The sequence below is a fragment of the Osmia lignaria genome, chromosome 7 (assembly GCF_051020975.1).
Source record: "Osmia lignaria lignaria isolate PbOS001 chromosome 7, iyOsmLign1, whole genome shotgun sequence".
Classification (NCBI taxonomy): Eukaryota; Metazoa; Arthropoda; class Insecta; order Hymenoptera; family Megachilidae; genus Osmia; species Osmia lignaria.
The window spans coordinates 10,688,638-10,707,271 of record NC_135038.1 but is presented as its reverse complement, the minus strand read 5'-3'; the positions used below and the strand labels follow the sequence as shown (position 1 = coordinate 10,707,271).

The 18,634-nt window shown below is 42.0% G+C and overlaps 1 protein-coding gene across 15 annotated transcripts in view; it reads right to left on the bottom strand.

Annotated features, from left to right (window-relative positions):
- Nucleotides 1–17,602, bottom strand: part of sei (potassium voltage-gated channel seizure) — a 91,504-nt gene extending 73,902 nt beyond the window's left edge. For 9 of the 15 annotated variants that reach the window (XM_034324398.2, XM_034324400.2, XM_034324396.2 and 6 more), the window contains exons 1-2: nt 15,113–17,601; nt 3,439–3,669 (exon numbers count right to left, since the gene is read on the bottom strand). In XM_034324398.2, coding sequence (XP_034180289.2) covers nt 3,439–3,669; nt 15,113–15,188 — 307 coding nt within the window. In that variant the 5' untranslated portion in view covers nt 15,189–17,601. Of the gene's footprint in view, nt 1–3,438; nt 3,670–15,112 lie in introns of all 15 variants that reach the window. The other 6 variants (XM_034324392.2, XM_034324393.2, XM_034324404.2 and 3 more) reach the window with 2 other exon arrangements.
- Between the last annotated feature and the right edge of the window lie 1,032 nt (nt 17,603–18,634).

Genomic DNA, 18,634 nt, shown 5'->3' with positions numbered 1-18,634 from the left:
CGATTTTAAAACTAAAACTTCGGCAATTGGTTAAGGGATGAGAAGGAAAAATGTACGTTGAGGTGACGAGAGTTCCTTGTAAGACGATGAAATATAGAGGCAGGAAGCGAGGGACGCGAGGATAGGGAGGGGAAAGAGAGGTAAAGCATCTGGTGTAACGTCACCTGTCGACAGTAGCTTAGGTGTGCCGGATGTAGCAAGAAAAGGAAGTCGAGCGGCTTTCCGTGATGTCATTGACTACACGGCATACCTGGTGGGGACACACACGAAAACGGGGTACGATCGACGGAAGGGGTAGGGTGGGCGTTTCAGGAACAAGAGAAGGGGATGGAACAGAAGCGGGGCTATTCTTGGCCGTTTCAAACACCGTCCTCGTGCTCGTATATACGGTTGCGTAACAACCTGAGAGACCACTCTCGAGGAGGTCTTCGCGAAATGGCCACAGCTGCTGATGTGGCTGATGAAGAGCGATATCGATACTCTTGGGAAACAGGAACTGTCGATTTTTCCTAATAAAAACGGCTGATCCTAACCGTCGACGAATTTATCAGATCGTTCTACTTTGTATCATGATTTCTATGGAATTCATCGAGCGAATTGAAAAGATACGGTTAATATTTTAGTGGCGAATCCGAGGGATACCTTTCGGCGATCCTTTAACCTAACACCGCTATAACTAAACTTGTCCAGTCCGTGCGGCGAGTCATAGTTTCAAACTCCGCACTTGATCGATTAATTTTCCATACTCTCGGAATCCGTCAAGGTTGCACAGCAGGTCCCAAGGTCAGTATCGAGAAACTTTACACTCACGGCTATGCGTACTATGCAGAGCAGCGTAATAAAATGCTGACATTTCAACCCCTATCTATCGACAGACGTTCATTTCCTTCGCGTCGATCAACGGAGAAATCTGACGATTGATACGATGCAATTGAGATAGGAGATTGTCAAATTGGTACAAATGTTGGCTGTGTTTCCGAATGACCCCCCCAAAATTAAGAACTCAGGTTAGGTATATAACCTAAATTGACTACAAGAAACCGATTAAAGTTGGTTTCAGAGCTGGATACCTTACCGTTTTCGAGATATCGTGGTAAGGTTAGGGTAGGTTAGATTAGGTTAGCTTCTGTGTATGCGCAGTATCGAATAGCGCATGCGCAGTATTGAATAGCGTATGCGCAGTATTGAATAGCGCATGCGCAGTATCGAATAGCGCAGCGTAGTCCCAAAATTGTATAAAAATTTCTTACTACGATATCTGCAAAACGGTAAGACATCCAGCTCTGAAACCAATTTTAATCGGTTTCTGGTAGTCAATTTAGGTTATATACCGAACCTGAGTTTTCAATTTTGGTGGGGCCATTCGGAAACTATACAAAATTGTACAAAATTGTACCACGATATCTCGAAAATGGTAAGACATCCAACTCTGAAATCAATTTTAATCGGTTTCTGGTAATCAATTTAGGTTATATACCGAACCTGAGTTCTTAATTTTGGTAGGGCCATTCGGAAACTTATCCCAAATGTTAAATGAAATAAATCCTGAAAGTAAGTACCGTACAGAGGAAACGTATTGCAGGACAGGCGGGGTGGATTAGCGTAGTTGGGTGAACAGCAAATAGCAATGCAGCGGATCGATTTACAGGAGTATTCGATCAATCGTTTATTATCATCTTCGCGAAACGACGAGTAAATAATAAATGACTTCGCTAGCCGAGACATGTAACACTGTGTTTACGGCTTTTCCCTCTTTCCCTATTCTTTCATTTCTTTTTCAACTCATCGCGCGTGTGTATTTTGCTCTCGCCTCGGTTTCCCGATTACTTCTGTCAAAAAAATTCTCGCAGACCTTCTAAAACAAAGTAATGCGAGTAGAAAAGAAAATAGCGAAAACTTTGGATGGAAAAATAGGAGAAAAATTGATCGGTCTTTGGTCGAGTTTCGAAGATGAAAATTAAGAAAATCGGTAATAATTTGAGAAGAACGTATTGGTTTCCATTGTTCGTGTGTGTAAATCTAAATGTAACGGCGAAGGGACCGAAGCAGGGTAACTCGGGTGGGCCAGTGGGCTTCGAGCTATGACTATGATAAATTATACAGTAGTTACTATCGATCTCACCGCGCCTAAGGTCAGACACTACGGTAAAATCGAGTTCGAGCCAAGCATCGACCCGAGAATAAATTCAATTTTCCCGCTCTAAATAACGAAACAGTTCTTACGAACCCTTGGGAAACGTATCAGTGATTCGTGTCCAGAAAAATCACTACCCTTCTTCGATTACATCGTTCGGAAATTATTCCGTGTCGTCAAAAATGTCTCCCTGAAGATATCGCGGTTGAAAAAAAAAGAAAAAAAAAAAGAAAAGGAAAGAAAGAAAGTGACAGAAAATTGCCCTTTCAAGTCACCGAATTCGACGACCTTGACCCGCGTTTCTGACTGCATATTTTAATTCATCAACACGGTATCTAAGATACGGCTGAGTATTATTAGTTGCCGTTTAGTTCGTGCAAATTGACAGTATCGATTTCGTCGTTTAACTGCAGACACGTTGGCGGGAATAGCAGAGCGAAAGGAATTATTGAAATGATAAACTTTACACAAATGGGTAATAAAGCAAGGGTATAGCGGAAGAGTAAAGATGGTTTTAAACTAAGGCACCAGTGGAAACATTTAACAGTACTGACCGCTTTCCAAGATTAACGGAAAGTACTTTAAAGGAAACTTTACAGCTGTTCGAAGCAGTTGAAAACCTCGCGGTTCGTCGGATACTAAATTATCTTTCGTACGTATTTCCACGTCGTCGTAAATTTGACAAATGGAAAACTATGTACGCGAATCATCCTCGTGGCTATTCTTTATTTTTCTTAAACAATTTTCATTACTCAGCGAGCGATAAATTTATGATATTATATTTAGTGTACCGATGACAATAGACAATGAAACATTGAGAAAATATCAGACAGTTTCTGAGAGGCCACTTGGCAAACACACAAATCGCTTAGCCTATTCTTGAAAATCCAAGAAACAATGTCCCTAGGAAAGCTGTAAGGTCTTGCCAAGACGGGATTAGTCGACACACCGGATAGGAATCCAGGATGTCCGGCATTCCGTTTCCTACGGATTCTTCGATTCCCGGAAATCTCACCGGCTTGCGGCTGATACCCAAATTTTTTCTCTTACACTCCTGAGAATTTGTAACGTCGACGGATAAATGAAATTCGCGAGAACCGATGAAAAACGAACGACCCATTCGCCTTAGTTAAAAGGTAGACAGAAAGGACACGGAATCGTAGACTCGGCTGTTTGTCATGGATAAGCAGGTAAACATTGCGGTAAAATCAATAAGATGGCCGGTTATAGATAAAAGCGAAGGATATCGAGTACCGGTGCGCGATTAGATAATTGTGAAGTCGAAGAAATGTTTCACGACTCACCGTCTTTCCTGTAGTAAAGGATCTCGAAATGCTTTTCGACGCCGGCGGCGAGGGCGTCGCGAAGGGCTGCGACCGCATGGGGGGACGTCATTGGCCCATGAAGGAACTCGCAAATCGCCGGTCTCTGCATCACTTCCGCCCTCGAAAAGCCCGTCAGCCGGCAGAAACCGTCCGAGCAATATATTATGTGACATAGTCCTTGTTGAGCGTTGGCCACTAAAAAACTTCGATCTGCGAACAAATCGATCAGAATAATATCAGTCTTTGCGATATCGCATTACTTACGGGTGGTAGAAAAATTTAAAAATTTTCAAATTTCTAAGAATATTTCAACAATTCGAAATTTCTGAAACAAGTCAGATCCTCTAAAATAAATTTCGGATTGCTGGAATGTATGAAAGGACAGAGTATAGCGAGCATCTGGTACTACAGTGAATTTTCATCGGCTCATTAGAGCGCGTGGTTGGCATGCTTTCTGACTTTGTCCGAAATTATCTTTTCTTGTCAGCCACGCGGTAGAGATAGACAAGTTATAACGGGCACAAGTAAACGTACAAGTATTTATAAGTCGTCGATTTTTGAAAATTAACAGACGCGTTAGGAACGAATCGCGTGGGAGGATGTAGGAAGAAACACAAGTCCGACGACAAATTTATTATGGCGATATTAAAACGAATGAAAACAAAAACAAGAGAAAAGATGTCTAACGGAGCATCGAAATCACGAAAATTCGCGCTCCCAATGCGACCTTCGTCCTAAATCTGGCGGCGGTCTTAGAGTGCACACCATAAAATATTTTGGTGCCGCCCATTAAGCTCGTTTGCCGCAGACGTCGTAAGCCTCGGTTAATTCGGCTCGTTTCTAACTCGGCGACGGTTTTGGACATTTTTCATTGCGCGCCTCAAAGGGTGCCTTCTGCCGTAAATCTACACGTGTGATGCTAAAATTAGTATGTATGCGGGTACACCAGACGCTCCGTCCACGTTGCCAGAGAGAAATTAATACGCCCTTTGTCTCCTACCACCGACTTAATGAACCCTTTAGCGGGTTAAAATGTATCCAGCAAAAATCTTCAGAAATATTTACAGGAAATAATGAATTACATTGCAAGCGATAACAAAGCAAATGTAATAAGGGTCGTTAAGGGATTAAATTTCCCAAGTGTTTTCAGCCCTTCTCGATTGCTCAACGAACCGAAAGCCCGCGTGGAAAGATTGCAATTATCATCAAGGGGTTGCAACATTGCAAGCCCTTCTTATAAAAATAAATATCGATTCAAGATACTTTCACGAGAAAACTGCTCGTGCGAAGTTTATTAAAAAGAGGATGTTCAATTAATAAAGATTCCAAAATGGTACATATTAAATAAGGGTTGTCAGGATAATTCCTAAACTTATTACTCGGCACTTGGAATAAAGTTAGGAGAAGCGAGCCGACCTTAAGAAAAATCTTAGTTACGCGAACGCGAACGGGTCTGATTGGCGCGCAAATTTCGAAGGCGACAATTTTCGAGCGGCGTCGCAAGAGTACCGACGTCGTACCAGAATTCGAGAGAAATGTCAACCACGAGAACGTCGAATTGAATCGCGTTCCACGGCTACCGTACCTACGTCCCCGTCAATCTTCGCTAATGCCTAAACATTCTGCAAAGGACAATCGCGTTTAACGAAGAGGAAATTGAAAATACGAAGGAACATCTCTCCCTGGCCCGTTAAACTCCAGGCCAATGGCCATTGTTGATCAACACGACGGCAACGTGCCCGATGAAATTATCCTGAATGTTACGTGACCAATTGGTGAACCGTTTAAAGTGCAGAACGGAAATCGAATTCGGTTCTGTTGACGTTTAACCGTTCATCCTTCGTGAATCGATGAATAATAGACGGCGTGCAGCGGACAATCGCGTCGATAATGTGCCAGGGTATGATTAGAATCGAAGCGGTAACCCTTTCTATCGAACGGGTAGTCCTTGTGGATTTTAATTAAGGAACGACAAACATTTATTTATACTGCAAGCTTGCAAGCATTTTATACGATAAAATAAAAATAGTAGAATTTTCGCGACACACCTGTTGGAAAGCACCCTCTTGGAAAATTTCACACCCCAGTCACGTCGATTCTTCCGTTAGAAACAGTTACCAAAGCGTTTGGAATAATTAAGCGACGTAACTTTTCCGGCAAATTTACAGCCTACCCCGTTCACACGCGGCCCGTTGAAATCTCAACTTTTCCCTCCTACTCGTCTCGTTCAACGACTCACGAGCATCCCCTAAACGGTTTCGCGATCAAAGAAATTCTCCGCCGAGCGTGACTTTGAAAGGCTAATTCAGAAGGTGTTGCAGCGCGAAGGAGAAACAAATAGGTAGCGGGAGAGAAACTATGTATACAGCCAGTTCTTTTTACGAATCGTATCCGAAGCCGAGTTTATCGGCCGAACTAGAAATAGATTTTGCCGAGTTCGCATCGGTGACAGGCTCGCAGGGCTGGGCCCTTTGCCAAGGATGTCGCTTCGTCACGAGAACTACTTTGCGGTCCGCGCTGTTCCAGAATACCGAACCGGACAAGTTCTTATCTTTCCGGCCCGCTAAACCGACCACGGTCCTTCGTCTCTGCAACTTCATATTCTCCCTAATCCCTCAAATTTTACCTAATTTCAATCAGAATGCAATTCAACGGTTTCAAGGGATGGTACATTCTACGGGATGATTCTCGATTTATCTTTCCACCCGTCCTTGAACGGTAAACCGGTGGCCGATTCGTCTTACCCGAATACCCGAAAATACGACGGAGTCACGCTAGTCCACGACAGTGTTGTGACAAGCTGGAGCGACCTTGTCGTCGTGTTAAAGTTAAATCCGCTCACGCGGTTCGATTTAAACATCCTATATATAAACATAGAACTGGCCCGTGATCCGTCTGTGACCCAGGTCGAAAGAGGCTGCAGCGCGATAAAACCTGGTCGGGGGTATAAGGGGGGGGGGGTGAAGAGAAAAGGGAACGCCTCCAACCTGTCGATACCGTGTTTAGAACGAAGAGGTTGGTTGAATTACTAGGTACGTCGTTTGAACGAGGTTGACACGTTTGATCAAAAGAAATTACCCGCTCTTTTGTTCACTTTTGTTATTCTGAAACGATCCTGAACTTCGGTAGAGCGCGGGTATCTGCAATAGCTGTCGATGTTGTTAACACTTTAAAGGTTGCGCGTTTCGCGGAATCTTTCCCTCTCACAATTTCAAGTTTACTAATCGAGTTTAGAATAGATTATTAACGGAAGTATACTTGAGAATTTCAGTTTATTAATATTTCACTCTGCTAAGTTTATCGATTTGGAAAATGTTAAAAAATCCTTTTATTTATTTATTAATATTTGGATAGTAGGATCCTAAATCCCGACCGACAGCAGAAATTTATCACCGATAACGTCGATGCTTGTTTACGTTGTCGTATGGCTATACTACTTAGAGATCAAGAAAGTGGAACGACTCGTTGAATTACGAGTCGGTACACGTGTCGTGTTTGAAGAAACGAATGGGCCCGGTAATTTTCCTTGCAACTTTTTCTTTTTCTCTCACGATGTCGTTGGTTATCCATCTGGTACACGATTTTCTTTAAAACGACGTCCACGAGGACTACGTTCGAGTATGCAACAGCGGCAGGCCTTCGGTGCCAAGAACGCAACTTGCGCCTGGTGTCGCAGAAGAAAATAGAAGTTCTACGAAAGAACGACAGTTTTAATATTTCAAGGAACCACGTCATTTCTTCGTTGGGAACAATCGATCAAGACGGTTATTTCGAATCGATCAAAATCAGCTGACTACCTTGTTGCGACATCGAACTGCGGATCCGATGAAAATCTGTGACAGAATATTTCGAATATTTCGAATATTTCTCTTTTTGCTGTGATAATTTATTCAACCCGAGAACCGCCGCGGGGAGTCATCGACGCGCGATAAATATCGCGAGGAATTATTTTACTTGAAATTACAAATACATAATAGATCTTTTTGAGAAAGAAAAGATATTTCGATAGAACAGAATGTATGACGGTGGAAACGTGAATTTTGGCAACTCCGTGAATTTCAATTTATTCACCGACGCATCCACTACTCTTAAATCTTTCCTTCGGAAAACTTCAGACAATTTCTGAGAAACTAAAATAATATGCACTATTGCACTGTAGGATAAGTATGCCACGGCACGTTTAATGTATCGTGAAAGAATAATACAATAGTTTCAAAGCTTTCCAACATATTTGAATCTGAACGTTTTCACCCTAGGACGACGGACTATGAAGAGAACCCCAATTTTAATTCAATTTTGTATTTCATGTAAAAATTATTCTCCTAATATATGAAACTCCTTCCTTTTAAAGTTATATATTTAACCTTAAGTAAGTTTAGGTCTCGATTGACCCAGACTCTTCGAGGGTCAACGAATGAACGTTTCATCGACGATAAACTTATTACGCGTTGAACAGAGTAATTGCTGAAGACAATCATTAGGATCTCCCGGTGTTCGATGCTCGAGTAGGTATAATTGAATAGATATTTCTAGTTCATCGTCGGTTTATTATCATCGAATTCGAACGGTATTCTTCAACCGCAAAGCTACGTTTCAAGAAAAACAAGCAGACCGATATCTTCAATGAAACCTCGTGCTCATTTAGCATCCGAATGCATGAAACAACATTCGAAACGATTGTGAGAACGTGTTGTCGCGGGATACATCGAGCAGTGCACCGAGCAAACGAAAGGAGAGATCTTCAAAGAGCCGTAAATCGGCTGCGGAGCATCGAGAAAATGAAAAACAACAAACTTCGTGGCTGGACGTTCGGAGAAGGGAAATTGCGCCTCGCTTTATACCAGACGCGATTACTATCCTTTATGAACGCTTTAAATAAACTTTCGAAGAAAAAGAACAATAAATCAAAGACAAAATAAAGGAGAAGTCAGTGCACTGTGAAATTGCACTTTAGAAATCACTCAAAATTTATTTTACAAATAAAATCACATTTTTTTTTGTAAAATTTTTCAACAATTAACCTTTCGACACTTTTCGACCTTTTTCCATATTTCATTTCTGTAATTGGGTCAAAATGACTCCGACAAGGATTAATTCTATATTCTATATGAGGATCTATTCTATATTAGAATATTTTTCACCCAACTATACTCGATTTTAGCGAGAAAGAAATTTCTCTCTGGTCCGTTCTAGTTGTTAATCGGCGATCCGTCATTTTCTACGTGTAAAAGCGTCCCGCGACAACCTAAATACTCAACGGGCTATTATAATTTTCAGAGAAACACAAGAATGCTGGGACGAAATCCTTCCAGCACGATATCTCGCGTATTTATAACGCTAATTTGAATGGTGCCTAGGCCAGTACTCAATTTCGAAAGATATTTTAGCGACGCATGTGGTCTACGTTAAATCACAGATGCCACGAGTCGTGGACGTGTATTTTGCACGCGACACGATCACATTAACGCCTAGGCGAAAATGCTGGAAATGTTTTTCATCGAAATCGATTTAAAACGACATCCTTCAGTACGATATGATTAACGCTTGCGATAGAATGTCAAAAAAAAAATGAAAGGTGTGAAAAGTGAATCGGTGAAAAATGACCATTCGTTCGTATTTCACAGTGAGTTTCTATGAAATCTTTACTTTTTACCCATAAACCTATATATAATATTTCCTCGAAAATTTGTTAACAAATAAGTAAAATAATTACGGACATCTTTCCATATTTTTTCATCACTGTTTCTACTATTAACATGTTCACCCTTGAACAACGGAGCTCGTGACCATCGTGACCCAAATTTACAAAATCTATACAAGGACATTCACTTAAAGTTGAATGTATGATATTTTAATGAAACGGTTTCAAATGTTGGAAGAGTAATTTTTAGAAGAACAATGTAAAATTAAAAAATTAAAATAATATGAAATACAGAATTACATTAAAATTGGGACGCTCTCCATGGTCCGCCGTCCGAGAGTTAACTTATTCCTATAGTCTGTAAATGAACAGTGTCACATTTGGAAAATGAAAATAATACGAAATACAAAATTAAATTAAAATTGTTCCTCTCCCCATGGTCCGCCGTTCGAGCGGACGAAGAGAAACGTTCGGAAATTAATGATCTCTTTCCCGCCTCTCGAACAGATGATCGAGCAAAACAAACAATCGATCGGTTTGTTGGCAACGCGTCACCGTGCGAGAGAGAAAAAATTCACGAAATATTCCAACCAAAGAAGCGGCAGAGGAAGCGATCGACGACAAATCAATCGACGAATTCTCTCGATAGCTTCACTAAAATAATCTCATAGGCGATCCTCGCGAAGCTTCAAAGACGTTCTCGCTAGGAAAGAAACAATAGCTATCGAATGCTTATGGAAAAATGTCTGAAAAGACAGAAGGAGAATGTGAAACGATTTTCCTGCAGAGAGGGGAGGGGAAGTGTACGGAACCACCCTTGTATATTTCGAAGCCGGTTAAAAATAGTCAAGCGTGTATTTCCAAACGAAATAAATACGCGAGCACGCGTTTTGCTCGCACGTTCGCGGCTTACGGACAATCTTGAAATCAAGGCTGCCAGAAGACGGTTCGACGACGAAATATAGAGATATCTAAACCGTCATTCCGTCGTCGGTCAAACTTTGCTGTCTTCAAATGTGTTCGACGTTTCACTGAAATTGCCATTAAACTTTTTCAGGGACGCTGTCACACGTGCGTCTACTCTCCAACGATGTCGGAACGAATTCATCGTTCGTTATGCGTTTTAATTAGGGATAAATTTCCGAATGGCCCCCCCAAAATTGAGAATTGACTTGAAGAAACCGATTAAAGTTGGTTTCAGATCTGGATGTCTTATCGTTTTTGAGATATCGTGGTAAGAAATTTTTGTACAATTTTGGGACTACGTATGCGCTATTCGATACTGCGCATGCGCTATTCAATACTGCGCATGCGCTATTCAATACTGCGCATGCGCTATTCGATACTGTGCGCACAAGGAACTTAACCCAACATAACCCAACCTTACCACGATATCTCGAAAACGGTATGACATCTAGCTCTGAAACCAACTTTAATCGGTTCCTTGTAGTCAATTTAGCTTATATACCGAACCTGAATTTTCAATTTTGGGGAGACCATTCAGAAACACAGCCTTTAATTAGAACCTTTTTAATATATTTATCAATATTTTTAGAGAGCTTCCTCTGTTTCGTTGTTTTCTTACGGGATTCGTCATAACATTAAAATTAGATAGAAGAATCTTAGGCGATGCATCTTGTAAAAATATTTATTCTACTCTATGAGCTTAATTAGCTTCAAGTTATATTAGAGTGGCTCTGTTTGCGTAGGTGCAGTGAGAAAGGGTGTACATTTCGTTAAAAGTTCACGAGAACCATTCGACAGAACGATAATACGCGAGTATACGTTACATGAAAATGAAAGCAGCGATCTTTTTGTTGCTACAGTTTCGGTTTGTCGTGTTTCCTCGGATTATTTTTAGCCGCCTCTTCTTCGCATTTCCTACATTCCATCAACCGTTCGATCGAGTCATTTCCAAAGCGTTCCCTCGAAATATTATGCAACCGAACAATTTCAAGTTTCCGGCCAATTTTCTTGGAACTCAATTTATCGACCATCGCCTAAATTTAAATACTCGTTTTTTTTTCTTTTTACGAAGATATGAAAATCTTTTGTTTAGAAATTCTTTGCTTAGACTTAGGGTTAAATATCGGATAACACGATTCGTATCCGGCATTAGGGAAAAATCAATGCCATCGAATTATTCCTAATCGCCTCCGCGATAGACCGCTCGGTGAATAATATACCGGGAGCAATTATAGCAATCGATTGGGTCTTGATGAACCCTTCCATTAAGGTCTATAGAAGCTACAAGGCGTTGATACCTTCTCCGTTCATCCAGGGGAGAAAGAAAAAAAAATTCGCGGAGGACCGCGGAGAATTTTAAATATCCATCCTGGCAAAAGCCCAAAGCTTCTGGACGAATTTATCGTGCGGCTCCGCGCGTATCCTCGTTATTGTGTACGCGTATGCCGCTCGTAAACGGTAACGAAGAACAAGAAAAGAAGAAACGAAGAAACGAAGAAACGGGAACGCGGACACGGCAGTCTACCGTCGCAAGTAATGCCCGTTAATCCTAGAATTATCAGAGGCGATTCTAATCTCTGAATCTGATCGTGATAAACGGAGGGAAACTGTTGGAAGACGGTCAAAGCCACGTGACGTGAACGAAGCTTCTCTTTCTTTTTTCCTCTTTCCCCATCGCCGCGACCGCACGATTTTCGTGAAGAAACGAAGGGAAAAGTGGGTCAGAAAAGCTTCCACGAGAGATCTCGATCTAGCCGTCCCTGGTGCCTCGTCGTTTCAATGAATCACCGACGATCTCGATGGAATTTATGAATTTTGTTCGCGATCATCTGTTCGATATAGGATAAACGAATGTTTTGACTCGCGATGAGCTGTGAAAAATGGTGACAAATATTATCGACTGGCTGATAAACGCAATGAAAGTTCGCTATGGATTTCAGACCGTGATTTTCGTACATTAGAGTATTTTAACTTCTGTATAGTTGAGAATAATTGGTAAAAATAAGAGAGAGATTTATAATAAAACAGAAGCGAGCCTCAGGACCGAATTAAGATTTCTAAGGTCCCAGGGCTACGAAACCTTCAAAGGCCACCCTTGATTCTCAATAAAATTAATTGATATTTAATCGAAGTGGGACTCTCTTAGATCATCCCTTAATCCACCGCTGCAAGCCTAATAAATTATCGAATTCTGTTAGCTATTTACTAAGCGTAAACAAGCTTAATAAATTATCAAAACTTTTCCATCTACCCCGGCGCCAGTTGTTAAAGAGTTAGTAGAAAATATATTAACAATGTTAATTCGTTTTAATTTAGTTTCGCCTCTTGATCGAAGACCCAATTCTAATCCTTCAAACTATTGAATTTTCGAGGATTTAACTTTCGGAAACGTAGCCAAGTATTTATAAAAACCAAATCCCCATTCGCGATTGATATCTCGAGAAAGTTTGAATAATTAGAAATATCAACACGAACTGTAACATGTTTTATCTGATTCAAGTGTTTCCCAACTGTTGGTTATACAAGGTAAATTACCACGTCAAGTTATGCTTTTCATATGGTAGAAAATAAATTTATCGGCGGGAAAGATCGAAGAAAATTGTTCGTTCGCTTGATAATTTCATCGAACGTTAGATCGTTGTAAAACGAGGGGGTAGATGGATAAGGATGAAATTTCCAAAGCAACAACAGCGATAATGGGGCTGCCACCGTGAAATACAATTTAAAGTAGCGCAGGTCTAATTGTCGACTTTTAATAGTTCCATACACGGAAACGAAAAGTCCGTGCCAGGTTCCAGATGTCACATTTTCGACTGTGTAGCGAACGCGTGATCACAATTCAGGGTGTGTTTAACGAATCACCTGTCCTTGACACGAATATCACCCATGGACATGATTAATAGCACAATTATTCTTAATAATTAATTCGCGGGATTAAACGTGCCTTTCAACGGGCAGGAATCGACGAATTCAAAGAAATGAATATTATTCAATTTCATTTCAAAATTTCTGATATCAGTGACCCCATGGCACGGGGCTGAATTAAGATTTCTGGGTCGCCGAGGGCCCTCTTAGTCGATAAATTTGTTTCAAAAATTATTTATTCTAAATAAAATTAAATAAAGGGAAAAAAGTTTCACTCTTGAATTCCTCCCTTATGATTTTGCAAAATAATTATTTCTGAGATTTTCGTATGATCATATAAATTCTAGAGCAAACCGATTTTCCTAAACGTAAAACATAGATCGATCGCTTGTAGGGTTAAGAAATCTGAACCCTTGTCCAAGAAACGTCTGAATGGCTGGTTTATTATTCGCGAAGGAAATTCTGGGGCGTCGTAGATGCTTCATCATCGATTACACGCTGGTCGCGAGGAATTATGTTAGTTTTTCAAGGCCTGTGCGGTCGCGATTCGACGATGTGTTTCCGCGTGTGAAACAGATTGCCCTCCGACGTCCCGTTCGATTACGGATACAAGAAGACAGCTGAAGAGTATCGAAAGGATGACTACGGCGATGAAGAAGGGTGTACGGAAAGGTGAAAGGGATAAAATAAAGTGGAAGAAGAAGAAGAAGAAGAAGAAGATGAAGGAGAAGAAGAAGAAACGAACGAACGCTGGATGTACATACAGAGAGTGCTATAGAGAGAACGTCAGATTAGAAGCCAAGGCTTGACGGGCAGCAATGCCACCGGGACAAAAGCCCACCCTGAAGGGGCTGGCATACATATTTTTTATTATATAAATTGGCGTTGCAAAGGTTTCCCAAGAATTTATCGCGTTAATGCCTATTACCGCGCGCCCTTCTGTACGACAGCCGCAGCTTTTGTCAACGAGCAACGATATGCGACCCTCGTCCACTTATTTCCATCGCTTTTTATCCATTATCTTCTGGCGAAACTTGAGAGGGAGTAGTGACAAAAAGATTATCTAACAGCATGGAATGATCGTCCATTAACCCTGGAACAGTATTCCTGTTTCCCTAGCAACGTAAGCATCTAATTAATTTTGAAGAAAGTTCTTAACGAAACGGTAAGCAGAGGAGAAACAATGGGAAATAAAGAGATCGAACAGAGGGGGTGTTTTTCGGTTTCACCACGATCAATCCAAGCCCCCGAGCCCTGTCGGTTTTCTCTCCGGGTACTCTTCCCTTGCAAGGACTTCAGGCATGACTCGAGCGATATTGCCACTGACATGCATTGTCCCATTGTGAAATAGAACTACCCCTTTCCTCCATTTAACCGATTCCTCCCCTATCACAAAGCCTCGCCTTCGTCGAGATGTTTTAAATAATATTGAAAACGGAGTTTCTGGCTCGATGCCTGCTTCTCGTTCCATATGCCGGCTGATATTTTTCTTCCCGAAACTTCGATTTATTATATCGAGTCGAACAAATACAACAAAACCTGCGGGCTGTTAACTTTATTTTAATCTTCCATCGAGGAAGGAAGTCGCGACACTTGAAAGAATTTCATTAAACTTTCCGCGGTTTTCGTGGATATACTTTTAAAGTACGTCGAAATCAATTTCGTCTTATTCCATTCGTTTATTATAGAATTATAATCCTACTCAAAGTTTGCCTTTTCTTCCCTCTTTTGCTAATTATTAGATCGTAAAAAGTTTAAGTAGTCTCAACGTAGCAATCAATCTGTTAAACATCTCGCTACGCGATCGTTTATCGTTGTTTAATCAGCGCGCCAACAGCTCGGCGATAAACTAATGGAGGATTAATTTAAGCGAAACGAAGTACAGGAAGCATAGAATCGTAATTTCGTTTAATCACGTTTCTGACGGTAACCGAACCGGCGGCTATGCAATTACATTTTTACTGTCAATGACAAATAACCTCCCTCTCCTCTTGATAATAATGAAAACTAATACTTTCTTCGTCTCGCTATCTTATTCTCTAATGACGCTGTGGGATAATTGAAAAGTAAAAAACCACGGGGTTAATTATATTCGATTGAAAGAAACATTGCGTTCTTTCTTCTGTTTCTAAATGGAAATTGCTAGATTTCAATAGAGGGTGGTTTCGCGTCGAAACTCACCGTGAGTGTCAAACTTCCTGATGATGGTTTCGATAATCGTTGTCCTAGGCGCCACGTGTCCTCGTCTAACAGGCATCTCAGGAATATTCCCAGGTACCTGGGCCGACGAGACGTGGTTGGCGTTCGATCGAAGGCTTGTCAAGCCTTGTTTAACAATTAACGCGTAACACTAGACCACTGAAAAAACACTCGCAGCATGCGTACAAGCACGGTAGAAAAAAGCACAGCACGAGTTGAGCATAATGATTCGTCGAGGACAAAGAGAAGCACCAGCTAAAAAAATGATCGACGACGTTCGTCGCGATATTCGTTCCTGAATCCCGTTCGCTGTCACGTCGCGACAACGTACAGGGCCGAAGAAATATGAAGAAGATTCGTTGCTAGTCGTACATACAAAAGATGATGCTTAGTAAACAATTTAAGGACGTGGCCACTCCAACAAAAGTTCCACTTAACACGCCGCTTTTTTTTAACTCCTTTTTTTAAATCGCCTCCTCTTCGCGGATAGGATCGTTGTGTGTGTGTGTGTGTTTGTGTTTTTTTTTTCTTTTTCTTTTTTTTCTTTGTACAAAATTCAAATGTGGACAGAGTCGATGGCGCGTTTCAGCTCGCAAGAAAGGCTGGATGTCTTTGCTCGACTTCCTTTGGACCCCGGTTACAAGCTTCTACCTAGATAAATCTACAAAATCCGAGCAAGCTGTTTCAACGACACATGGGTTGATCCTTTGGCTGATCCAAGGACAAGGAGAAGCTCGATCTTCCCGACGTCTCCGACATGCGTGTCACGAGGTTAGATCCTCGTCTCTGTATACGTAGGTGTGTGTGTCTGTGTATCTCTCTGTTCCGATGCTTGGCCAGCTCAAGACGTACGATCCAACTCGAGAAAACATCTATTTATAGTGGGATACAACCCTGCGCCTCGCGGCGTTCCCACGAATTCCAGAACAGGATGCCAGGAATCTGGAAAACGTCGCCGTTGCCGTTAACGATTCAACCGATCGTTGGTTGAATCTTCGTTTGTGCAACAGGACTAGTATTCCGTTCGACGATGGTAGTTCAGTTCGAATGGTGAACGTAACGGCGACCTTCTTACTTCGATTCGTCCTCGCCCGATTGATCCTAAGACAACGAAAGGGGTGTACTTTCGTGATAATCGGAAATCTGTCCGAACGATTCCTCCCAGAATCGCGACGACGATCCGCGAATAATCCGGCGATGATTCGACCTCGTCGGCTGGAAGTCAAGCTTCTCTACATCCGGAGGAATGAACGGTGCACGTCTCGTTGAAGCGCATTGTGCGGACATTTCCACGATCGCTTAGCTTACTTGGAAATGTTCTGACCGTGCTGTGCGTCTTGTCGTTTTCCACGCGTTCAATGATCCAACACCGTCGACGAATCTGCGCCCGATGGCTCGCATCCTGACACCTGTTTCGCGGCTGCGAGATCGCGACTACGGAGGAAATGGTAACACGATGTCATGGCGGTGGCGAGGAAAACGAAACCGCGGGGCCAATGAGGAAACGTGGAAGGGAAATAAGGAGACACACCGTCGAGATCACGACGAGAAAGGCACGTGGTGGAATTCGTAGTTGCGTTAGCACGATATAACAAAGCTTGATGGTTTCTATGGATTGATTTTATTCGATGTTCACGATAAGAGATCGGAACGCACACTACCCCGCAATCGAATGTCCTGGTTCCGCGGGGGTCAGACGGTTGTGCATTTCAGCTCGATATTTAGCATCGGTCGAATAACGTATTTGTACTTCTTCTTCATTCTTCGCGAAATAACCAGGGACCTGCGAATTTTCTCGATATCTCTTGAACTATTCATCGGAGAAATTGTAACCTGTTGGCGACGGACACTGACACTGTCCACCTAAAGCACTGTTTCACGAACAACTGTTCCCAACCAGATCCGTTGCCAGAAAGCTAGCATATCTTCTATTATAACTCTGCCAGCGATCTACATTTTCCCAACGATGTTATCCTAGCAAAGAATTACATGTCCTCTTCGAGTCACCACACCTCGCGAGCCGAACAAACCTATCTACCTAGCGTCTCACTGTACTTTAAACGTCCTTCGCTGTTATCCTGACTGAAACAACGTTCTGTCGCGAAGGAATTCCATTCAACACCGGCACCGTATCACGGCCCACCGTTGCTCGATCAACACTGTTGCTTTCCCGCGTGCTCCCACCTTTTAATCGGGTGCGTCTACCGGCGAAGAGGCACCTCGAAGCCGCGTGCCGAGCAAAACGCCGACCAAGGCGAACAATGATTTTTCTTTTTTTTTTTTCCTTTTCTTTCGTTTTCGACTGCGATTTCCCGTGGTTTCGTTAGTCGCCGTCGTTCAGTTGAAACTGAAAATACGATGCAAAGCGAAACGGGCCGACGTCTCTCTTTCGGCGACGACGACGACGACCACGACCACGACGACCACCACGACGACGACGACGACGACGACGACCACCACGGCGACGACGACGAAGACGACGCTGGTGGTACGTTAGAGGGGTCGTCCGCGGCGCCTGCGTCGTTTCGACCTGACCCCCACCAGCATCGTTCACCGCCCGATTACGCCGCCCTATCATACCCCTCTCGCCAGCCAGTGATAATATTGATAAGGTCCTGCCTCTCTTTCTCTACCGTGTCGTCCTCGTTCCGATGGAATCCGGTCGGATGTACAGCTAGGAAGTCCTGGATAATGTGGATTCTTCGTAAAGAATGGCCAGAAATTATTGCTTCTGATTATTGCGCCAGTTAGCTTCAGCATTTTCGCCTCTTCGAACGACCAAGATGGTCAAGATGGTATAGGTGGAGGATTTTATTGTTAGCAAGGATACGTAAATTTCATTTAACGTATTAGTAATTAATCTAGTATCGCGTGAATTGGAATAATTAAAAAACAAATTTTTCTTAATGTCGAGAACCTAAAGAACCTGCTCAAAATGCTATCTTTTATTATTATTAATTTTTAATCAAAGTTATCGAACTGCTGCCCTAACAAATTTTCTTTTTTTTAATTATCCAATTGCCTAACATTTGAGATGTCGGTCACTGGTGACCCCATGGTGAATGTGTTAATTAATACGTTCCCCTAACATATTGTCTTTATGCTTCTATCGTTGTACTCGTGCTCGAACACGAGGTTAATTATAAATCGTTGCGGACCATCGCGTTCTAACAAAGAACGTGCACGGAGCAAATTAGTCGTCGAGACAAACGGTTCCCAGTTTTACGTGTCAGCTACAATTTTGCAAATTATCGACTTCATTAGCAGTTTGCAAATACTACTACGTATTGTCTAGAAATAACCCTTTTATTTCAAGCGTTCATTATTTCCCGGTATTCGTGTAACAAACCTCTAATTAATCAACTAGATAATTTTCTTTTCTATTTTAAACGTAATGGAAAATAAATTACGGTGATCTTTGTCTCTTTTATACGTTTGAAAAAATTGGGACGCAACGTTAGTATCATGTGTTGGTAATACTGTTTCCTACAATCAGACATCTTC